Source organism: Parastagonospora nodorum (assembly GCF_000146915.1).
Source record: "Parastagonospora nodorum SN15 chromosome Unknown scaffold_17, whole genome shotgun sequence".
Lineage (NCBI taxonomy): Eukaryota > Fungi > Ascomycota > Dothideomycetes > Pleosporales > Phaeosphaeriaceae > Parastagonospora > Parastagonospora nodorum.
In genome coordinates, this window is record NW_001884565.1 from 180,906 (window position 1) to 203,596 (window position 22,691).

The 22,691-nt window shown below is 52.8% G+C and overlaps 11 protein-coding genes across 11 annotated transcripts; 6 read left to right on the forward strand and 5 right to left on the reverse strand.

The window, feature by feature from the left end:
• Window positions 1-343: 343 nt before the first annotated feature.
• Window positions 344-2,783, forward strand: SNOG_10456 (hypothetical protein; the record flags this gene model as incomplete). The annotated part of the gene is made up of 5 exons (XM_001800674.1): window positions 344-724; window positions 829-930; window positions 982-1,629; window positions 1,684-1,882; window positions 1,940-2,783. The coding sequence occupies 5 exons, from the start codon at window positions 344-346 to the stop codon at window positions 2,128-2,130; spliced, it is 1,521 nt and encodes a 506-aa protein (XP_001800726.1). The 3' UTR covers window positions 2,131-2,783.
• Window positions 2,784-3,490: 707 nt separating this feature from the next.
• SNOG_10457 (hypothetical protein) lies at window positions 3,491-5,952 on the forward strand (the record flags this gene model as incomplete). Its single annotated transcript, XM_001800675.1, has 3 exons — window positions 3,491-3,924; window positions 4,114-4,499; window positions 4,547-5,952. 3 exons carry the CDS (start codon window positions 3,491-3,493, stop codon window positions 5,950-5,952), a joined length of 2,226 nt encoding a protein of 741 aa, XP_001800727.1.
• A 399-nt stretch (window positions 5,953-6,351) lies between these two features.
• On the forward strand, window positions 6,352-7,607 carry SNOG_10458 (hypothetical protein). The gene is made up of 3 exons (XM_001800676.1): window positions 6,352-6,400; window positions 6,451-6,603; window positions 6,690-7,607. Exons 1-3 carry the CDS (start codon window positions 6,389-6,391, stop codon window positions 7,557-7,559), a joined length of 1,035 nt encoding a protein of 344 aa, XP_001800728.1. The 5' UTR covers window positions 6,352-6,388; the 3' UTR covers window positions 7,560-7,607.
• A 261-nt stretch (window positions 7,608-7,868) lies between these two features.
• SNOG_10459 (hypothetical protein) lies at window positions 7,869-8,393 on the forward strand (the record flags this gene model as incomplete). The annotated part of the gene is made up of 1 exon (XM_001800677.1): window positions 7,869-8,393. One exon carries the CDS (start codon window positions 7,869-7,871, stop codon window positions 8,391-8,393), a length of 525 nt encoding a protein of 174 aa, XP_001800729.1.
• Window positions 8,394-9,108: 715 nt separating this feature from the next.
• On the forward strand, window positions 9,109-10,278 carry SNOG_10460 (hypothetical protein; the record flags this gene model as incomplete). Its single annotated transcript, XM_001800678.1, has 1 exon — window positions 9,109-10,278. The coding sequence occupies one exon, from the start codon at window positions 9,109-9,111 to the stop codon at window positions 10,276-10,278; it is 1,170 nt and encodes a 389-aa protein (XP_001800730.1).
• A 370-nt stretch (window positions 10,279-10,648) lies between these two features.
• SNOG_10461 (hypothetical protein) lies at window positions 10,649-10,990 on the forward strand (the record flags this gene model as incomplete). The annotated part of the gene is made up of 2 exons (XM_001800679.1): window positions 10,649-10,840; window positions 10,931-10,990. The coding sequence occupies 2 exons, from the start codon at window positions 10,649-10,651 to the stop codon at window positions 10,988-10,990; spliced, it is 252 nt and encodes an 83-aa protein (XP_001800731.1).
• A 226-nt stretch (window positions 10,991-11,216) lies between these two features.
• On the reverse strand, window positions 11,217-11,981 carry SNOG_10462 (hypothetical protein; the record flags this gene model as incomplete). Its single annotated transcript, XM_001800680.1, has 2 exons — window positions 11,217-11,258; window positions 11,307-11,981. The coding sequence occupies 2 exons, from the start codon at window positions 11,979-11,981 to the stop codon at window positions 11,217-11,219; spliced, it is 717 nt and encodes a 238-aa protein (XP_001800732.1).
• Window positions 11,982-12,682: 701 nt separating this feature from the next.
• Window positions 12,683-14,715, reverse strand: SNOG_10463 (hypothetical protein; the record flags this gene model as incomplete). Its single annotated transcript, XM_001800681.1, has 2 exons — window positions 12,683-13,603; window positions 14,167-14,715. The coding sequence occupies 2 exons, from the start codon at window positions 14,713-14,715 to the stop codon at window positions 12,683-12,685; spliced, it is 1,470 nt and encodes a 489-aa protein (XP_001800733.1).
• A 1,535-nt stretch (window positions 14,716-16,250) lies between these two features.
• Window positions 16,251-18,838, reverse strand: SNOG_10464 (hypothetical protein; the record flags this gene model as incomplete). Its single annotated transcript, XM_001800682.1, has 5 exons — window positions 16,251-16,427; window positions 16,736-16,785; window positions 16,928-18,252; window positions 18,307-18,360; window positions 18,396-18,838. 5 exons carry the CDS (start codon window positions 18,836-18,838, stop codon window positions 16,251-16,253), a joined length of 2,049 nt encoding a protein of 682 aa, XP_001800734.1.
• A 440-nt stretch (window positions 18,839-19,278) lies between these two features.
• SNOG_10465 (hypothetical protein) lies at window positions 19,279-20,446 on the reverse strand (the record flags this gene model as incomplete). The annotated part of the gene is made up of 2 exons (XM_001800683.1): window positions 19,279-19,751; window positions 19,858-20,446. The coding sequence occupies 2 exons, from the start codon at window positions 20,444-20,446 to the stop codon at window positions 19,279-19,281; spliced, it is 1,062 nt and encodes a 353-aa protein (XP_001800735.1).
• Window positions 20,447-20,907: 461 nt separating this feature from the next.
• On the reverse strand, window positions 20,908-21,474 carry SNOG_10466 (hypothetical protein; the record flags this gene model as incomplete). The annotated part of the gene is made up of 2 exons (XM_001800684.1): window positions 20,908-21,347; window positions 21,393-21,474. 2 exons carry the CDS (start codon window positions 21,472-21,474, stop codon window positions 20,908-20,910), a joined length of 522 nt encoding a protein of 173 aa, XP_001800736.1.
• Window positions 21,475-22,691: the final 1,217 nt, after the last annotated feature.

Consider the following 22,691-nt stretch of genomic DNA (forward strand, 5'->3'; position numbering starts at 1 on the left):
TGGGCTAATTCTTGCTGCGCTCACCCTTCGCACCTCTCCCTCCTCACCCCACACAGAACCCAGGCTATCAGCTTTCCGTTGTCCGGCGTCGGTTCTTTGCGTGTCTTCGCATCTCCTTACCCTCTCTCTTCCTCTGTTTCCTCTGCTTCTTTCTTTGCGCATCTGGTCTTGCTCGCGCCTAACGACTTTCCTTGCCGCCTGCCTCGCGCTCGACCACCTGCTCCCCTCGTGGCCGTGTCGACGTCGCTTCCCTGCATCGCTCGCCTGGTTGCCCAAGACTTCATTTCTCCAATCCCCCATTAACGAGCCACGTGCGCCCTCTGCGCACCTTTTCCTAGCAGCAATGGCCGACCAGCAACAGTCTGGAGGTAACCTCCCACCTCCACCCGGAGCCCCTGGCTATGACGGACAACACGGCGCTCCCCAGCAGCATATGCCTCCCCCGCCGCTCGCACCTGTGGTCATCCCCCAGAACACGAACCCCATCCCCACCGCCATGGGCTCGCCCTTGCCTGGCAACCCGGGCCTGGACGCCATGTCTCCCGGCAGTGGTGGACCAGGCTACGTCCCGCGTCGCGCCGCGCCCGAACCGAACAAGCGAGCTCTGTATGTGGGAGGACTGGACCCCCGAGTAACTGAAGATGTGCTGCGTCAGATCTTCGAGACGACTGGCCACGTCCAGAGCGTCAAGATTATTCCAGACAAGACCGTCAGTTCTCCGTCTGTAAGATAAAACTCCAGCGCTGCATTGCTTTTTCCATGTCGTGTGGCACAGTCTGGGTCTATCTTGCATTATTTGCGAAATACACGCGGGCTGACGGCTAACAGGTGAATTCAAAGGGCTTCAACTATGGGTTCGTCGAGTACGATGACCCGGGGGCGGCCGAGAGAGGCATGGCGACTCTCAACGGCCGTCGTATCCACAACAACGTAAGCGCGCATCCCCAGATCTGTGTGGGAGTACACGTCTGACCCAGACAGGAAATTCGTGTCAACTGGGCTTATCAGTCAAACAACACCGCGAAGGAGGACACTTCCAACCACTTCCACATCTTTGTCGGTGACTTGTCCAACGAGGTCAACGACGAGGTCCTTCTCCAGGCGTTTTCTACTTTCGGTCCCGTCTCAGAAGCTCGCGTTATGTGGGACATGAAGACGGGCAGATCGCGTGGATACGGATTCGTCGCTTTCCGGGATCGTGCTGATGCTGAGCGCGCGCTCAGCTCCATGGACGGAGAGTGGCTTGGGTCTCGTGCCATTCGCTGCAACTGGGCCAACCAGAAGGGTCAGCCCTCCATTTCCCAGCAGCAAGCCATGGCATCCATGGGCATGACACCCACAACTCCTTTCGGACACCACCACTTCCCAACTCAGGGTGTCCAAAGCTATGATATGGTTGTTGCGCAGACTCCCCAATGGCAGACTACGTGCTACGTCGGCAACTTGACTCCATACACTTCGCAGTCTGACTTGGTCCCGCTATTCCAGAACTTTGGATATGTCACCGAAACACGTTTCCAGTCTGACCGTGGATTTGCTTTCATCAAGATGGATACTCACGAGAACGCCGCCATGGCAATTTGTCAACTTAACGGGTACAATGTCAACGGCCGTCCACTAAAGTGTAGCGTAGGTTGATGTGTTTCCTTTTCAATCTCTTTCCTTGCTTACAATTTCTCTTAGTGGGGCAAAGACCGTCCTCCGACGGGCCAATTCGAAGGCTACTCGCCCGCAGGTCCCAACTCAGCTTACCCTCAAACCCCAAGCGCGTACTTCCCTCAGTACGGAGGTGGTGGCCCGGGTGGTCCCATGTCAGGTGGTCCTATGTCGGGTGGTCCCATGTCGGGCGGTCCCATGTCGGGTGGCCCCATGTCACCCTCAGGTGAGCGGCACCGGAGGAAGCTGCAATATCGCAAAACACAATCTAATGCGCGGGCAGGACCCAGCCCCGGTGGACAACCATTTGCCCAGCAGCAGCAGGGCTTCGGCGGTCCTGGTATGAACTACCCTCCACAGATGCAGACGCCCCAGAGTGCCGGTGGCTACGGCCGCGGTGCTCCCCAGCAGCAGTGGGGCCAGCCCCAGCAAGGCAACTTCAACCAGAACGGCTTTGGCGGATACCAAGGTTGAGCATGACGTTTCATATCAGTCCTTCTCTGCTCTTGCATTGCTCGACTCATTATTACGAAATGTCTGGTTGTTTACACGAGGTGTCCGTTGGATAGACGCCATCTTCTTGGATCCATCTCATCAGCTATCTGCCCATATCTATTCGACGGGGACTCTTCTGTTATTCAAAATTGGTGTACGAGCAGTGTCGATCGTTGCACAGGGTTATTTTCTCCAAGCTGCGCACAATCTTCTTAGCGTACATCCTGCTTTCTAGGGTTTGCGCTAGAGTATGTGTGCCTTTTTAACGGTCGGAATCACGGAAAGAGCTTTTGAATGAATTTCCTTGCTCCCCTCCATATGTCGTTGTCTGCTTGGCTGTTTTTTGGGCACATACAATCTTGCCGTCTGCCCATCTTCATGTTGCTTGTTTGATACCTTATTCTTACACCTCTTAAAAGCATTTTGCCTTATTCCCTTGTGTAGCATGAAAACACCTGGCCTGTGGTATGGGCATAAGTGGTGATATGAGCTTTCGTCTAGCGTTTAGCGTTACCCGATTTTGCACTTTTAGTATGGGCTCGGTTGCTCAATGGTATTGGAGTACATGCAGATTTGGACTGGAAGCAAAAATAATGAAATGCGAAGAGCATGTAATAGGCAGCATTGATACATAGCTGACGAAATCGACGTTCGAAGGTGATAGCAATGCATGAGGCTTCCATGGCATTAATCAGAACATATTGATCTACTGGCGGATACCGACGTCACATTTGTAGTGACACTGATAGCCTAGCATTTGTGTGCTAAAATATTTCCCATCACATGTGACGGTAAATATTGGTACTTACGCAAGAAAGGGAACGATTCATTTGTTTACCAGAAGCTACATGCAGTGTTGCTCGGCTTTAACTAAGCGCCCGAGGCCCTGTGGATAGCTTCAGGTCATATTATGAGCTACATGTCGCAATTTGATCGCTTTCATCGTGGTTGCCCAGGTGTGGCAGTGGGACCGGGCTAAGAAAGCTCGCCTCGCGAAGTCACGTGTTTAGTCCCACTTTGCCCGCGAGAAAGCGCGTTCCATCGCGTTGTGGGTCAGTGCATCTCACCAAGCATCACTCCCCGCCGTTTGGGCATGCACTTTCTCGACACTCTGTCGCTAGTTTTTTCCTTTCTCATTGCGCTCCTCGTGTGCTGTATGCTTCTCGCACTGACTAGGCTGGGTGCGTCGCTGAAATTGTTTTCTCCAAAACAATCGCCTTCGTACCCTGCATCCACACACCTCCGAACGCGCCTCTCAACCGCACGTCCCAACCGGGTTTCGACCTCACCGCGCCCATACTACGGCTACCTTTCTACCAGGCCACAGTCCACAGTGACTATGTTCAAGCAAGCTGTGAACAACCACAATGCTGCTATTCCTCAACCCGCGCCCACCGCCGCCTCGAAGCAGCAATCACTAGGAAGCTCATTCGCACGGACCGGATCAACACAGAGCAACACGAATCCGCTGGCGAGTAGCACAAAGCAGAACGGTGCTGGGAAACCTGGGCTATCGGGACCTCTGGCTCGAGGGTCGTACAACCAAGGGACGAAGAGAACGTCAACTGGCCTAGCGAAGACGTTGGACTTCCACGAAGATATCATCGACTACCCTACGCTCAATATAGTAGACTTGGAGAAGGAGAACGATCTCCCAATGGCATATAGCGCGTCAGCACGAACCAAAAGTGCCGGACTGGCGACTGCTCTGTTCGATGAGGACGACTTCGACAGCGATATCGACCTGGATGTAGAGGATCCCGCGACCAAAGGGTCCGTATCATATCCCAAGCTACCCCACACAACATCGAGTGAATCGCGGGACTCTGGTTACCAGTCGCATCCTCAAACAGCTGCTCAAAAGTTGGAATTGGACAGCAGCCAGCCAATACCGTGGTCATCGTCCCCGCTAGAGCATTTCAAAACACCACGGAAAGTGGAGCCAGCTAAGCCTAGGGCCAGGCGTGCGTTCCTGCCTTGGTCACAGAACCAAAAGGCGGCCAATACGCAAGAGGCGAAAGATGAGATAGACTCGGAAGAAGAAATCATACGGCCAAAGAAGAGGCAAACTACCGAAGTCAAGGCAGAAGTCGCCGCGACGCCTAAGCCAAAGTCACAGTATCTCTGGAATGCGACAGCAAGCGCCCTGAAAGAACAACAGAAAAACTTGCGAGAACAGAATAAGAAGCAGACCAAGGAAGCTGATACCTCCGTGGACGATCTCCAAGCAGCCGTGAAGAAGAGGAAGAAGAACGCTGTGGCTCGCATATTTCTAAGTGAAGAGCAACAGAATGTGCTCAACCTGGTCACAGAGTACAAGAAGAGCGTGTTCTTTACTGGTTCGGCCGGTATGTTGCAAGTCACCCCACACAATTCTCATTGCTGATTGTTCTAGGTACCGGAAAGTCTGTTCTTCTACGAGAGATTATCGCAGCTCTACGGAGAAAATACGTTCGCGAGCCAGACCGAGTCGCAGTCACGGCATCCACGGGGCTAGCAGCGTGTAATGTGGGTGGCGTCACGCTGCACAGCTTTTCAGGCATCGGACTCGGCAAAGAGCCTGCTGAAGACCTGATCAAGAAGATCCGAAGAAATGCCAAAGCCAAGCAAAGGTGGATGCGCACGAAGGTTCTCATCATGGATGAAGTCTCTATGGTGGACGGAGATCTATTCGACAAGCTCGAGCAGATTGCGCGGACGATTCGCAACAATGGCAGGCCGTTTGGCGGCATCCAGCTCGTCATCACCGGCGACTTTTTCCAATTACCGCCCGTACCAGAATATGGCAAAGCCTCAAAGTTTGCCTTCGATGCTGGCACCTGGACGACTTCGATCGAACACACTATCGGCCTCACCCACGTCTTCCGTCAAAAGGATCCCGTATTCGCAAATATGCTGAACGAGATGCGTGAGGGAAGGCTAACACCAGACTCGATTGCGCGGTTCCGGAAACTGGATCGGGCACTCCCCGCGTCAGACGAGAACATTGAAGCTACTGAGCTGTTCCCTACCCGACAAGAGGTGGACCGTGCGAATAACCTTCGCATGCAGCAACTGCATGGCACCGTTTTCAGTTTCGAGGCAAGAGACGGAGGCACAATCACAAACAAGGAACAGCGCGACCGGTTACTGCAGAGCTGTATGGTCCCGGAGGTTGTGCATCTCAAGAAGGGCGCCCAAGTTATGCTGGTCAAGAACATGGACGACACATTGGTGAACGGCTCGTTAGGCAAGGTGACGGGCTTCATGACAGAACAGATGTTCGTGCTCTACAAGGAAGACGAAGAAGCCTTCCTTGAGGGTGGAGCATCGGAACAGGCCATGAAGAACGAAATGGCAAAGTCGACCTTGGGTCTCAACACAGCACAAGTCTTCCCTGTTGTACGATTTGCTATCGCTGACGGCACAACACGTGACCTGCTCTGCAAACGAGAAGACTGGAAGATCGAACTTCCCAACGGCGAAGTGCAAGCATCTCGGAGTCAGATCCCGCTCATTCTTGCGTGGGCGTTGTCTATTCACAAAGCCCAGGGTCAAACACTGGAGCGTGTCCGTGTCGACCTTGGCCGAGTCTTCGAGAAGGGTCAAGCATACGTAGCGCTCTCACGTGCAACGAGTATGGCTGGTCTGCAAATCTTGCGCTTCGATCCGCGAAAGGTCATTGCACACGAAAAGGTGCGCTCGTTCTACAGCAGCTTGAGCCGTGCGGAGCAAGTAGAAGGCAAGGCGAAGAGCAAGACAATCCTCGGCAAGATGCAAACCGCAACTGCGAAGAAGAAGGGGGTGGATAATGAGGAGTGATCAATGTTCTATCTTGGGTATATGGCGTTTCTACAATCGGTCCTCGCGGACATGTATGACACTAGCATTGGCGGAGTTACTGCGGCTTCAAATAATGGTGTAAAGTACGAACGGTGTACGAGGAGTTGCATGTAGCGTGGTCACGATATCCGCAATCGAGCAGTATTTCTTTACAGAATCCAACAGAATCCAACAGAATCCAACAGAATCCAAACGTTCCTTGGGACATGTATATGAATGCACTAGGCAACATCAAAAGAGTGGATCTAAAGATGGTACCTGACTGGAGCCACGCGATGTCTATTTCCGACTTATCGATAGCGATCTCGGATCTACGCAGCACGTCACGCTCAATGTCTGCCCCTCTACGCGCTTCTCGACAACTTCTAACGCTACCTTACACAAGTACTTCCTCAATCATATCCTCGTAGTCAGAATGCATATTCTCGTAAGTCGACATAATCCAATGGCCCGATTTCAGCTCTTAACACTACATAGATCACCAACGACGATGGCCCGCCCTCGGACGAGTCCTCGCCCTATGTGCACTCTCTCGTGTCCACGTTACAAAAGCATGGGCATACCGTCTCCGTAGTGTTACCGCATACCCAGCGGTCATGGATAGGCAAAGCGCATCTTGTCGGCAAATCGGTACGTTTACCTCAACCATGCTGCAATGTGCTGCGCAGCGTTTACTAGTAGACATGAGGACTTGCGCTCACAACCATCTGCTACAGATCAAACCAACTTATTATCGCCCTACACCTCTGCAAACTACCACCGACGGTCGCCTTACGAACCACGGTTCTACACATAACACACCTCTCCCAACCAACAGCACCGAAGAGGAATGGGTCCTGGTCGACTCCACACCCGCCTCATGTGTGCAAATCGGTCTCTACCACTACTTTTCTGCCCGTGGCCCCATCGACCTCGTCGTCTCGGGCCCCAACTACGGGCGCAACAGCACGGCTGTCTTCTCCCTCAGCTCCGGCACAGTTGGCGGCGCAATGGAAGCCGCCGTCTGCGGCGTCAAGTCGATCGCCCTATCTTACGCTTTCTTCGACCGCAACCACGACGCAGGCATAATATCAGACGCCTCTGAACTGAGCGCGAAACTCATACAACACCTCTACGACAACTGGGACTCGAACACTCACCTGTACACCGTCAACGTCCCGCTTGTGGAGAAAGTCGGCGACCGCAAAATCCTTTGGACAAACATGCTCCAGAACAAGTGGAAATCCGGCTCGTGTTTCCAGGTCGTCGAAGTCCCCTCTGAAGCCGACGATTCGCCGTCCGAGATCGAGTCGCAGATCCGCAAACAAGAGGAGAAGCTGGGCAAGAAGGAGCTGCGATCTAACAGTCAGGGTGTGCTGCAAGAGGGCACGAATTCTGGCGCGGAGACGCCGACGGGCAAGGAGCATATGCGGTATACGCACAAGCACTTCAAGTGGGCGCCGAGCTTCAAGGATGTGTATGAGAGTGTGGAGGAGAGTGAGCCTGGGAATGATGGGTGGGCGGTTGCGCAGGGGTTCACAAGTGTGACGCCGTTGAGGGCGAATTTCATGCATGTTGGTGGATTTGAGGGGGAGATTAAGCTGTAAAAGCTTCTGAACACATCAAGAATTACAAGAAAGCATGCTCTTGATACTCAAATACCATGACGGCTTGACAAAAACGCCTACGTTTTCGCCTCAGAAATGTGTAGTATTGACACTACCTCATGCCGCTCGCTCAAGGAAAGTTTAGCCGAGGCGCATCCGCGGTCTTTGCATCATTGAACTTTTGCCAAAAGTTGCATCACCACAATTCCACAAACCCGTAACGTACCACAACACAAATCCCCAAGACCCAACCAACACTTTAAACTCTACCAAACAAGTCGCACGCTCTATTCTCCTACACCAGCAAAAATGTCCAACCCAACACTGACCCCACCAATCCCGCCCGAAGAGCGCCTCGCCCTCGAACAACGCGACCGCTACAACCGCATCGTCCGCAACCTCGCCATCGGCGGCGCAATCGCATGCCCCATAATAATCCTCCTGCCCCCTCGAAAACTCGACCTCTACACATTCTCCCTCGGCGTCGGCTTCTACCTCTCCGCAGACCACCTTTTCACCCTGCGCACCGGGCGCGGACTCGTGCAGCAATTCGCGCCCAAGACAGACGCAATGCCGACGGAGAAGGCAAGGGAAATGCAGCGGGTGATTAGAGAGGAGAGGGAGAAGGGTCGGCGGGGGTTGTGGGAGGACGAGAAGGGGCTGTTGGGGAAGATTTGGATGGGGGAGGAGAAGGAAGGGTGGAAGGAGAGGCGGTTGGAGGAGGAGAGGAGGGCGCTGGAGGAGGGGAAGGGATATTGGGATATGATTTTCGAGCAGATTTGGGAGGTGTGGAATTGGGATAAGAAAGGTGGGGATGGGGGGAAGAAAGAGTAGGGAGGGCATGTGTTTTGCGTTATGATGTCTGTACAATATGGGGGTCTTGACCGTGTTGCGGGGTGTGGCTGGGGTGCGCTTACGCAGCGGTCTCGACTGGTAATGACTTTATGATTTGTACAAAAGATGCTGGACGACGAGTCCTCGGATCACACGAACTCCGTTCTGATTTTAGACGCGAAGCAGGAGGAAATCTGAATCGATATGTGCGAACTGTCTGACGGTTTGTCTCGTCCTACATGGACTTACTCTCCTGTCTCTCGATGCAACAGATTTCAGCTGTGTGGGTGCAGTTTAGTGTTGACACAAGCACAGGCTTTAATGTCAGTGCTTCAGAGACACGCAAATGTCTTCAGTACTGAGTCAAATCTTGGCTGCCAAACATACACAGTTCAGCAGACAATCACTGTATGGCATCTAATGACCGTAGGACTATTCTGAAGACAAGCTATCGTCATCACCCGCAATGTTTGTTTGGCTTCCAACCTCAATGCAAGTATCCGTCCATTCGCCCGCTCTGACGCCACCATGCTGCCGCGACAAACAACCACGTCCATTTGTCTCAGCACAGCTGCATAGGAAAACGAATCATGGACTATTATATCTGGACAACCGATCCGTATCTTTCCAGCCCCATGTAACCGTCTTCCCGAAATCCGTACTCCTTCGAACAGACATCGATCACACGCTCCTAGGATATCGAAATCTTGAACCGATGTCTCAGTCTAATGTCCCATGGACGAACGCTGCTATTGATCCCTGCCTCCCCTCTATCGAACAAGAGACGTACTCTCAAGAGCAGCTTGAGGAAGCTTTCGCGCAAGCTACCTCCCCAGAGCCTGTCTTCACTCCAGTGTTCAGCGACGATCTCGATAATTTCGACTTCTCCATCGACAATACCACACACTCCCATGCCACATCAGCAGATCCATCTGCCAGCTCAACACCAGACTTCTCCAGCTACACCTTCAACCAGACGCCCTCCGCCTACCCAACCGTCCCAAACACCCCTCAACCCTACCCCATCATCCATCAGGGGACCCAACCCACCTTCCACCACCGCCCCCTCCCCTTCCGCGCACAAACAAACTCGCCCCTCGCCCTCCCCTCCCACTCCCGGCAAGGCTACGACCGCCGCCGCTCCCTCAGCCACGGCGACATCGACCGCATCACCGCTCCACCCCACCCAACATTCATCCGCCTGCAAGGCGCCCAAGCCCCACGCATAGTCTCCTACGCCTCCGGCGACAACACACGACCAGACGCGTACATACGCCATGGCAGGAGCGCCAGCCAGGGCCCCAGCCACCACGGGCGCCCCCTGAAAAACGCCATTCCTTACTCCCTACCGGGAAGTCCGCTCGTCGGCGCAACGCATATCGGCACGCCGCTCGAGCAGATGCATGAGGGATATGGGAGTCGGAAGAGAGTCCGGCCGGTGTGGAATGGCACGAATCCTACCCATGACGTGCCGTATCTCACGCGCGTGACTGATCCAGCGAGATTGCGGCGCAGCAGACATATCATCGAGGTTGGAGCGATGGCGGTGCGGAAATATGCGGGTGGTGATGCGAAGCTGGAGCGGTGGACGGCGCTTGAGCGCGTTGTGAAGGAAGTGGGGGATGTGGAGGAGTATTTGAAGCGGGAAGGGGGGGATAATGCGGATGCGTTGAAGGGGTGTGAGATTATTCGCCAGGCGTTGGAGAGGATGGATAGGGAGGAAAGCACTGCTAGCGGTGATGCAGTGGTGGATGCAGATGTGCCGAGTAAGATGATGGACACGGAAGATGGGGATATCTTTGGTGGATGTCTCGGTGAAGATGGCATTATGGGCTTGTTGATGAGGGAGGACGAGGTGCTTGGTGGGGATCAGGAAGATGTCTGATTTGTGAAGTCGGTAGAGGCATGGCGATGGTGTTGGATGTTTGCATGCATATCTAGCGACAGCGCATAAACAGGCTGGAGGACTTGGTCTTGAGGCGTTCTGGTTTTACTGTACATATTATAGACTTATTGCTCTTTCATCATGGTCTTCTGTTCACCGTACCGTGGGCACTCGTACACCTGATAATCTTACCTCAAAAGCTTTCTTCCAAGATTTCAACCTCAGTTCCAGCAAAACAAAACTACTCAGAATTCGTTAATTTGCGTCCTCGCGTGTCCTCTTCATCCTCATCACCAAGCCGGGTTCGGCATACACTACAACAACCATCAACGTGGTCGAGGGAGAGTGTCCTCCAACACCACCAACCATCATGCGACTCTTGTCACATCTCAAAAAAACAGCATTCTTGCTGCCGAAGATCTCCCTAGCCGACTCACCCCCCTCGATAACCACAATAGCAGAAGGCTACAATCTGATTGCCAAGATGCCCTTGGATAGTCCCTGGCTGCTGTATCCCGGTGATCCGAGATTTAATGGATTTGAAAATGGTAGTTCGGCATTGGTAAGCGTCCCCTACAAGTCCTCCATCTTTTTGCTCTACTACAGTGTCAACTCAAGAAAGAAAAGCAAATACATACTCACCTCTCCAAAGCTCCTAACCATCTCCCCCGAGGAGTTTGAGTATAGGAAGGCGGATTATGGGAAGAATTGAGGTACGAGGGACGAAGTGGAGGAGGCGAAGGGGGTGGGGTTAAGTTGGGAGGATATGAGAGCGCAGAGTGAGGTAAGACTTTCGGGCATTGGGAAGAAGGACTGATGTTAGATGAGTTCCTTATGTGGACATGATGATGACCATTCATGTGACAGTGTACCATTGAGGAGCTCCAGGACTATCCCTAAGTCCACTTTCCTCCAGTGCCATCGTATCGTGAACCTTCTCAGAGAATCATGCGAAGTGGGTCGAGGACCTCGTTGCAAGCCTATAACATTAAGCCAAGTCTCGAAGAGCTTGATCAGAGTATCCTTACCTCCTGGAGAGATGCCTTATCCTTGTCTTTGTAGCAAGTACGATCTCCATGGCAGTGATAGTGACAGTACTTCTTATCCACGAAGCCCGGACGGACAACCTTGCCTGATCGAATGCGCTCAGTCAGACACGTTACCACTGCGGTGAGGAAGTCGGATGGGAACTGATAGTCGTTCATAGAGACTGGGAAGTTGTTGATGATGCGCCACGTAGTGAAGTCAAGCACAATCCTGCGGAGCGGAGACGTCTTTCCAGTCTGCTGATAGACCTCGATGGATGAGTGAGGTGGCGCGTCGCTGCACTCGCGCGCAGCTTCGTTGCCCCAGTCAATCATCGCGTCCATGACAGAATCTTTAAAGTCAATATCTTGTAGGTAGTCGCCAAGCAAATATCCCTTGACCAGATTGGCCCATTCCCACTGACCATCGTTGAGCGAGACGTGGTTGAACTGAAGCTTGGAGCACAGCTGGGAGGTATACAACCAGTGTACGTAGATGCGAAATGCATGCGCGTTGCCCTCGGGTAGCTTTACGATTCTCTCCTGGGACTCCTTCCATTCGCGGCTGAGAGCGGCTTCGAAGAACGGTGATGAGAGACGGATCAGGCTCTCATGAACGCTGAAGTCTGTGTGTTTGGGCTCTGCTCCAACACGGACTGCGATGATTTTGGTGCCCATTCTGGTTATTTCAGTAATGTTATGGGGAAGTGATGCTACTCTTTGTGCTTACTGTAGCAAGTTCCGATCAGAGAAGCGAGGCATGTCAGATTGGAGCGTTTGGTGCAGGTATGCAGATGTGAAGTTGCCGTGCAGCCGTGGTTTGCTTATATAGAAACACAAGACATGCTTCGCGCTGGGTGAGAGAAAGACGGGAAGTGAGAGAAGGAATGTTTTCCGTCTGTTCACGCGTGAGAGAAACGACCCAAGCACCTCATGCGCTAGTGAGCGAGGAAGGCACGACCAACAACACTCATTCGCTCCCCTCAAAGCTTCGCCTGGAGGCATTCGCCATGTCATACTTACACACCTAATCTTGAAAACAGCAGTGCATACTTCCAGGAAGCATTTTCAACGTCCAATCAATCAAGCCAAAATCACCACACACATGCAAGACAAACAAAGCCCACACGATTCTTCGCACACAAAACTGCCATGCATTGCTTCCATCTCTCGTCCCCATCAACTAAAGGAAAAAAAGATGTGATATCTATAAGACTGTTTAAACCGCAAAAGAAAAAGCTGCATGCAAATACAGCATCGCTCAGAAACGCCAGCGCTGGGTATCGTATCGTACAGAATCTCAAATCCCATATGCAAAGAGTAGGAAATACGCATCTTTTCCCGATTGCACCCAGACAAGATCAATCAATGCTGGTCAATCAAGCATACCCCCTCCCATCCTGGCCGAAAAATCCACTGCCACTGAACCCCTCTTCTTTGGGCGTCGCCCAGACATCGTGCGGGCTCTCTTTCCAATCGTCTTCTTCACCCCGTCGCATACTATCCTTGCTATTCATGCGCACGAAATTCTCTTTTCCGCGATACTCGGCTTTTGGCGTGACGAGCCTGTCTTCCCTCGATACGATGAGGGTATCCGGACTGGGTGTCGGATACGATGGTGACGTCGCCGTAGCCGAGGCGATGAGTTTGTTGACGAGTGCGTGCAGGTCTGCAATGTCTTGTTGGAGATTGTGGACTTGTTGCTCGAGTGCTTTGCGCGCAGTGCGCTCGTATTTGAGCGCTTCGTAGAGCTTCTCGACGACTTGTTCTTTGCTGCCTTCGTTGGTGTTGGGCCGCACTAATGTTGGTGATGCGGGGTTGGATTTCAGCGTGTCGTTGCTGGACTGGTAGTTTGGCAGGCTGTCGAAATTGGTGTGGGATGTAGAGCTTGACCGCTGCCGTGACCGTAGGTTGCGCGGTGCGTCGGAGAGAATGATGGTTTGCCGATTATTGCGTGAAGACATGCGCTTCAGCGAAGACTCAATAGACTGGAATGTCCCTTCGAGGTGGGCTACACGGTCTTCAATGGAGAGGCGGTTCTTACTTCGCTCGGGTGGCGAGACAGGCGCAGGTGCCTCTGAAGTAGTTGTGGCATCGTCAGAGAATCCGCTCTTCAGACCAAAATTGAACGCTGACACGGGAGGCTCGACTTCTCGCACTTGGTCGGCCTCGATCGGTAACGGTGATGGCTCATCCACGTGTGATATGGTCGCGCTCATCTCGGCAATGCCGTCTCCAGACTGCGTGATTCTAGTCTCCTGCCTCTGAATGCTCCGGATGGTCTCCACCGTCCGTGCAGTCTGTGGTCGACTGTAAATACTGCCTGAAGCATGGCTTTGCCTCCAGTACCTGATCTCCGCGCTTCTCCTTCTGTCCATAGAGGCACTCTCTCTAACCAGGTCACGTAACGCATCTGCACTTCTCGATCTGCGCTTATTCGCCATTGAAGTCGCTTGGGTCGGACTCGATAATGCAATGCCAATACCAATACCCGGTGATGGTAACGTCTCTTCATCTGGTCTTTCGTCCCATGCTGATAACCTTCCACGTGGTTCGTCCAGACTATGCCGTTGAATGCCAGCACTTGGCACACTAGGAAGAGTCGCTCTCCGGCGACCAATGTCCGGTCGTTCCACATCGAAAGTCAGATACTCCTTTGGTGGGCTCACTGGTGGCGCATTGACATTCATTGGATATGGAAGATGCTGGCCTAATGGGTGAAGAGGCTTCAACTCCTTGACCGGAAGATCTGATATGCGAGTTCCACCTGGTGTCTTAGTTTCCCGTGGTGGCGACTGCTGTAGCATACCCGGATCCTGTATACTGTTAATTGACGTTCTGTTCGAAATGCGAAGCGACATACACTGTGGTGATAGCTGTGCCCTCTGTGCATGGTTTCTTCCTCCTCGGGCTCGTCTCTGTCCTTGCGCCCAAACATCTTGCGGAAAACACTACGAAGCCCACTCTTGCGCTTCTTCTTCTGCGCAGATTTGGTCGTACTATCAGGCGTCGCACGAAAGGTATTCCGAGAGGGCGTAGTCGGCTCAATGACACTTTCACGTGCCATTTCAGTCACTTGCCGTGGCCTGGGCGGAGATCTGGACTGGCGAGCTTGCAACACCTCTTGTACCTCCTCATCGACGGGGTGGGATGTGAGGGATCCTCGGTCTATTGGCACACTTGGTGGTGCATGTCCAGGCTGCGGTGGTGTTTGCGGTCTAATATCGGGCTGGCCATCCTGATCCTGGGGGTGGCTAGGGCTCAGCGCACCCGTCTCCGCAAATTCCTTCTCCTCATCCTCGTTGAGCGGCGTGTCCTCCATAATGGGAATTGGTCCGCTGATTTTCAAGTTTCCTTTCCGGATAGCCTCGGCCTTCCAGCTCGAGCGCTGCAAACTGTTCGGGCCATTCATGTCTGCGGCCACGAAACCCTCCCGTGTAAGCATGTGGCGTGGACGTGTTGCTTTAAGCAAAGTCGATGGCCACAATGGCGAACGTTGAGCGCAGGAAAGATGCAGTAATGTTATGCAGATGAGATTGCGCTCACAAGTTGCCGCAGGGAGGTCCCGGAAAGATGATTCGCACCACCACCAGAGCGAATCAAACAATCACAAAGTCATGCCCGAGAGATGCAGCGAATCCGAAATTGCGGAACACTATAATTCCAAGCTCCTAGTGTATATCGTTTGTGCAATGCGCCAACGTTCGGAGTGTATTAGTATAGTGCGCTAGTAGTGACGTGGAAGCCAATTGCGCAATAGAAGAGCCGGCACAGCGGGCGGGGATATAGCAAGAAGAAGATTTGAGAATGAGCGACGAGGTTAAACGACAGACGTAGTTCGCGCTGAGGGAGGCGACAACGATGGAATAAGTATCAAACAGGCCAGAGCGTCATGTACCAGTTCGACGCGTCTGCAGGGGGTGTAGCGGGGCGCGGGAAGGGTTGCCAGGCCTATTGATGGCGCACTTGCCAATGGAGAAGATGACCCGGATGCTTTGAGGTACTCCGTGTCCATCTGCTAATTATAAGCAGAAGGTGCAGCAAGACACAAAGCAAGCGGACGAGAACGGCGGCTGGAAAAAGGCCCACGACCGAGGCGGGCTGCTTGATGCATGCAAGTGGCCAAAACGGCTAAGGTAATCGATAACCACATCGTCGGCCTGCACGCGCGCTCGCTACGGCGGTCCATAGAGCAGCTTGGGGGGAACTCTGAAACCCAGTAGCGCAGCGCCATGCAGCTCAAATTGGAGGCCAGCGAGGATGCCGCGCTCCCAATGGCGTCTGACGACCCACGCGTTTCCTCTCAGAGACCTCATCGGAGCGCGAGACTGGACAAGGCCAACATGTCATGGACCCTGACGTGCCTAGGTTCATATGCAGTGGTGTGTTTGAAGTCGATGCATTCAGTGCCGCCGTGCTGACTCGCATTGGTGGGATTGCGGGTAGGGGCCAGCCGTGCTCGATGACAGACGACGAGCGGCAACTCCAGTGCGTGCAGCTCAACAGCCTTGGGATGCGACGAATTAGTTGGTCGTGGAACGATGAGTGGTGAAGGTTTGTGGGCTTGCTGGCGGGGCACACGTGAGGACGGTGAGGTGGCACGCACGGACGCTGGACGCTACGGATACTGAGGCCATTGATTGGGAACGACCTCCATGGCCAGCACACCATCTTTTGCTAGCAGCATCAATTCGCAAGCTATCGTCTGGAAACTGCAAAGGCCCGAGGGAGGCGTGCATCTATGTAACCGGCACTCAGCTCACTGTGTCTACTGCAAACCTGCCGTTTGATCTGCTGTTGGCCTGCTGTACTGCGCCAGCTGCAGCATCGAGACGGTCTCGCTTAAGTAGCTGAGCCGCCTCTAATTCCCTCCACTCTCGAGGTCGCCGCGGAGGATGCCACGCAGGCCCCACATGCACGTTACAGCTCTCCGTCCTTTAATCGTTCTCATGCATTCTGTTCGTCCACGTAGACATCCGCCAAATTCGGGTACCTCAAATCAGCATTCTCTTCGAGAAACTCCATCCACGACTTGAGGAACCTGCTGCCCCTGAGATGCACGTTAGCATGCATGGCGTCTTGTGCGACGGTACCCAATGGCGTGGTACGTGAGGGGTACCAAGTCTGTCGTGTCTCGTGTAACAGCCTGCCTGTGTGGGGTTTCGTGTGCCACAAAAAAACAACTTGGGTCCCGGCTGCCCACGTTTTTGAGGCCCGTGATGTGTGACAGCAAAGGAAAAAGTGCACGTACTTGCTTATGGTGTCTGAATCTCCGATCACACACAAATGTCGTTTTGGGCGCGTCATGGCAACTGGAGGGGCGTGTCAGTGTGGCCTCACGCTGTGTTGCAGCTTGTATGCATACCATTGAGGCGTCTTCTCTCGCCCAGGAATCCTACCTCGCGGTCTGGATTGCTGCGGACCGTGCTTACGATGACAGCTTCCTTTTCGCGACCCTGGAAGCCATCGACAGATCCGAGTTCTATCCCGGGATATGCTTCTTTAAGCATCCCCGCCAACAATGCCAACTGTACAGGAGAAACATTAGTCCGAATCACGGCAAGGAAACCCCCAGTTTCGCGCCGAAAGTTTGTAAGATGAGCAGGGGTCTCCAAGATGCGTACGTACCTGCGCATTGTATGGCGTAACTACGGCAATGTCTTCTGCTTTGACGCCGGCTTCGATTAGATGATTGACGTGCAGCTTCACCAATGCAGCTTCGGCTTCATTTGACTTGCTGTCGCCGAGACTCATGCCTTTACTGCCTTTAGTCACGGCATCGTCTTCCGTCTTCTCTGGGAAATCACCGCCTTGCGTGTCCCAAAACACCAAAGGCTCTTGTGTATCCTCGGTATCCTTGACATCGTACGGCAGGCCGTTGAGTAACCGGTCCTTGACGAAATCTGCAGCCACAAGTTTCGACTCGTATAGCTCGTCAGAGGGGAACCGCATAATCTTCTCATGCATCCGATATTGCGTTGTTAGCATGCGCTTGATAGACGGCCCGTGTAGTGCAAGTAAACGGTCAAATAGCGTCGTCTCCAATGTCATGCCATTCACCGGTTTCGCCGGAGCTTCGGCATTCTTTGCGCCTTCTTCCGTTTTCTTACTCTTCGCTGCCTTAGACTCCTTCGAGTTCAAGGACTTTATAGTGGGTGGCAGTTGTAGGTGGTCGCCAGCAAGCACTAGCTTATTCGCCTTGACCCATAGCAGCGGGACCCAACATTGTGCTTCCAATGCCTGGCTAGCCTCATCTACAATGACAACGTCAAACTCTTGACCTTTGAGATGGAAACCACCAGCGCCATGCAGTGTGGCTAGAACGACTTTGCTTCCACTGACAAGGTTATTCACGCAGCCTCTCTCTCGCTCTCTGTACTCTTTTCGGAGCTCTTTCAGCTCAGTGTAGACCTGGCGACGCTCTTTGGCATTGCGAGTCTTGCGAATAGAATTTTGCTTGTCGTCCATCTCTTTCCGGACATCTTGTACAAGTGCTGCAGCTTCCGATGTTCGTGTAAGGACATCTAGCGAATGGTTGAGCACGGAGGGGAGTAGCCGCGCGGGATGTCCCAAGCGCACCATGGGCACCTTGTGCGAAGCTAAGCGCTCGACAATGTTGTCGACTGATATGTTTGACGGGCCACAGACGAGAAGGCGCAACTTTTGCTTCAGCAATTGTAGGATAAGCTCAATGAGGGTGTGCGTCTTTCCTGTCCCTGGTGGGCCATGTATTAGGGCAACTTCTCGAGACGCAAGTGCAAATCTGATGGCCTCTTGTTGGCTATCATTTAGGCTTGGATCGTTCCATTCGAGCTTGTGGAGAGGGTTTGAAGGGTCGTTGAGGTCTGGTGGCAAAGGCGTGGGCGAAGCTTGACCAAACAGCACGCGCATGAACGGCGTGTACTCCTGATCGCTGAACTTCTGGAGCCTGGTCATAGTCTGGTTCATCCTATCACATATGAGCGCCGAAGAAACAAAAGATTACATTTCGGCTCAGACGTACCTCTTGTAAGTAACGTCGTTCGCCAGCTTGACTCTAACGCACACATCAGCTCCCCTGGACCATGAAGCATGCCCATCGATCTCACTAACATCCAAAGCTTGCCTGCACTCGGCACCTCCCCATCCTCCTTGTCCAACACAACCTCGACATTCTCCCTCCTCACCTTCAACACCACGCCCTCGGCACCCTTCTTTGCCCCTTCTCTCTTCTCCGCCTTCTTCGCACTCCCACTCGGCTGCTCCTGCACCCCCACGATATCACCCACGCGTATACCGTGCTCGGGGATATCCGGTTTATCGCCTTTAGCGACGACAGCCGAGTCTAGTCCAAGCTCGACGACGGTCTTGCCGCCCAGCCCTGTCCGTATAGAAGACACATTAAGGTTCAGGATTGCGAGACCGGCACGTGAGAGCGCGGACGGAGTGTGGGACGAGAGCAGGGCATTGGTTTCCGAGAGTTCGGCTTGGAGTTCGGCGTCGAGGAGGAGAAGCTGCAAGGAGGCAAAGGTGGGGATGTCGGTTGGATCGGGCATATTTCGTAGGTTACACAGTACCACTGGTGGGTTGCGCCGCGTGCGAAGGGATGTTGGAGCTGCGAGGAGGAGCTACGGAGAGCTTGGTTGGTGGGCTGGTGGGGTTTGCGCCTGCGCGTCGCAGATGGCAGCCTCGTATCACCAACTCTAATTGCCAGTGTTTCTGAGCTTGTTAGCAGACATTGCAGGGATCGGTACGTGCCCAAGCGAAGTGAGGGAGGGTGACGATCTTGCAGTTGTGACATTATCACGCGGATTAAGCTCTCGGACCCTGTCGTCATTTTGGTTCCTGACGATCACGCGCTAGGCCACATTCGACGTAGCTCCGAGGGTGATTGACTTCATCTTAGCCCTGGAAGCGTGATAATATCAAGATTTGACTTTGACACTACTCTGTCGCATTTTAGGTTTGTGATCGAGTGGATGAGGCTACATTCTATTCACCAAGAGAAAGCCTCGACGTCGAGCTCCCACGACGCAACACCGGAGCGAGCCCTCTTCGCAACGAGGCTTCTCACATCATCACAAAGCGTACCAGGTCCACATACAACAACGCCGATCCTCTGCCAATCCTCGGCTTCTTCGCGTTCCAGCAGATCTTGGATGTTGAACCTGCTTCCTACCCGGACTTCCTTCTCGCTTAGATCCTGCAACACGTCACTGAGGCTATCGACCAAACCCTGACTGCTGGCTTTGACACTCCAGAATAGCTTGACGTTGGTATGGTGGGCGATGAAGGGCAAAACAGCTGTGACGCCAATGCCGCCAGCGATCAAGATCAATCTGTCTGTCTTAAGGACGCCGGAAGTCGAGTTGTTACGATAGGGCCCGTCGATGAGCGTGACGAGATCTTTGTGGAGCTGAAGTGCTTTGGTAAGGCCAGTCGATCTGCGCACGTAGAGCGAGATGCCCGCTGTACTTCCACGAGGTATCCTCCTCGGCCCAGTAACCGACGTGATAGCAACGCTCTTTCCAGCCGCACCACATTTCTCAATGTCGTCCCGTGAATGCCCTGATACCGACACTGAGCTTGATGTGGCGACCTCGTGTCTTCTCGACTGAAGCAGCGCAGTAGGGAACAACGCTAAACGGATGGTTCTCCCATGGCCTTAACGCATTCAACGTTGGGAAATAAACATAAGCATGTCTTCCAGGATTTGCATCCCATCGAACATCCTTGATGTCAATTCTTACAATATTGTCGGTGATTTGCGTAACCTCCGCCCTCTTGACACCATTCTTCGCCAACCTGGCGACCCTCATTAAGCGATCGAAGAACCACACTGCGCACGTCGCGTAAAGCCAGAACTCATATCCCCACTTCCTTTCGTATCTGAACTCAACGTGATACCACGAGCCCGCGATGACGAAAATCGCCAGCAGGATGTGCAAGATGAGAAAGATCTCGTAGCTCTTGCGGCGGAAATACAGCGTCGATATGACGACCATGATGCAACATGCTACCGTAGCAACAGCGCCCCAGATCCAGTATGGTTCTTTCTGCTCGGCATCGACTTCGCCCTTGCGGTGGTACAGAATGAATTCCAAGATCGAGTGCAGGATGACTTGAAGCGTAAAGATGCGCGCAACCCACCGATGCAGCAGCATGTACGTCGAATGACTCCAATTAGTCAACCACAGGAGAATATTATTTCGACCGGAGAACAAGATCGTCAGTGGTGCGAGCGCGAATGCTAGCACGCCTGTGCGATTCGAAACATAGGCCATCACTTCTTGCCAGCGATCGGGGAACCACGCGTTGTACGGAACTTGGGAATGATCGATACTCCGATGCAGTTGCGATGATGTTGAGTACGATGAAGAGAACAATGTACCCGGTTTGACCAAGCGTCGGGGCATTGCCGAGAGAAAATGGAAGACCGCGGACGTGATACGTTCCAATCAAAGATGGCCAAACGAGACGAGGCTTGAGTCTGTCGAGAACGCCAGACATGTATGGGAGATATGATAGACCCGTGATGAAGATCGGCGTGGCGAAACCAACGACTAGAAGAATAATTCTGGTTTAATAAAATCAGCTTCTACCTCTTGACAATATGCCACACTCCTTACCCGTATTTCGAATGCATTGTCTCCGAGTATTCAAAATACTCCAGCGCCCCTCTTCCCGCTTCCCAAGCCACCGGATCAAACAGCGCGGTAAAATTTAATTCCTCATCTTCCTCCAATTCTTTCACAGGCGCTGGCATATCCGCCATCCTGAACAGCGTTTCTTGATACGTCCACTTTGGCGCTACTTTATTCCATCTCTCACTCTTCGTCACGCGTTCGGCCCAAAACGCCTCGAGTTTGTATTTTGGCACATCGCTGCATGTCGCGTTGATGCAGTATGCCAGTGTAGTGAGCCAGGGCGTGTTAGAGGCGTAGCATTCCTTCGACGTTGGACCGCTACCGTGATGGCCGCCGCTGGCATGGTTCATAGATGTGCAGGATAAGTGTGCGCTGGAGAATTGGTCGCGGCATGCGAATGCGCAGTTCGGTTTGTACACTGATTCCTGTTAGAGTGGTTGCGCTAAGCTATACTCATGCTTACTTGGTATGCCATAGCCGACGAATGCTGACGCTGCATCTGGCAGCGACAGAGCGAGGAAACTGGCAAAATTTATTGTCCTCATCTTGACATTGATGCCGATGCTGACGATCTCAAGAACAAAAGGCAAGCATATTCCGACGGTGGTCTTATAGTTTGCTTCGCTTATCGAGGCTCACACCTTACATCCTCAAAGCACAATCTTTACTTCAGCCACATGGCATTCCCTGCGTGAACGTGCTCACACACCCCCTCCCTTGTCGCAAACATGCTCATTCACCCGCCGATCACGCTTGGCGAAAAGCTTGTTACTCAAACTCGCTCACTCGGCTAATAGTTCCCCACAGTAGCATATATGGCTGACAGGTGAGGCAGATTAAATCGCTCCGTGCGGTCAAATGGAAGCTTTCGTAATTACAGGAAACTAGCTCACCTGCATATGTCCTGTCTTGGCTTCTTTGGCTCGCGACGTGAGATTCGAGATAAAGTCTGTGCGCGAAAATTATCAGAGGGCAAAGATTGCATGGCAAGAGTTTTGTGTGAGATGTCTGTGGGCTGGGCAGTACAGCAATTTCGTGTCCTGGGAGATTTATAGGCGGCTAACAATGGGCCGAAGACGGCGAATCATGTCTCATTTAATGAGTAGTACATGATTCTTTAAAAGATGTCCCATACGTTTCCATCTGTACACTGGGTACTGAGACTCTGTTGCACTATGTGTGATGCTATGAAGCTGCTGTGTATGTGGGTTGACTTGAAACCTGGTGAAATGTGCGCATATGCCCAGGTGTAATAGGCAGTGGAGATATACGATGAACAGGGATTCCATGTTTTGCGAACACCGAGTTTAGCAAGAATCCGCAATCGACCTAGGATACGTCTATGACGATGCGACGAACTGGCATTTTTTGATTTGTTATAAATTGCGAATTGTAACGGTATTGCACGATCAGCTTTAACGCTTTGTAACTCTACGCTACCGACATCGAGATTCTGCGAATTCCTAAAGGTCGACCGCTCACCAATTAGGGCTGTGCGAAGGACTTCGAAGATGACGTACCATGCGAAGAAGGGAAGTGTTCTGGTGCGGGGAAATCTTCCCCAGCCTTACTCAACGTGTATTGCAACATAAGCCTCGTCATAGAGAATCAAAAGAGCCGGGACCCAACATACATGGTTGCATCGACTCGAAGCTTTTAGTTGCATATATGCGTAGTCTGGAATTTGTCGTCAGCTTTGGCTCGCCAAAATCTCATCCTCTGGCACCCCACCGATCATGATTAAGAGCCACCGACTATCCTC

What these genes read in the sequence shown, in the direction of transcription:
- SNOG_10458 (XM_001800676.1), top strand. An exon ending in CGCATCTTGTCGGCAAATCG is followed by an intron (nt 6,604 to 6,689) that starts GTACGTTTACCT and finishes CATCTGCTACAG; the next exon opens with ATCAAACCAACTTATTATCG.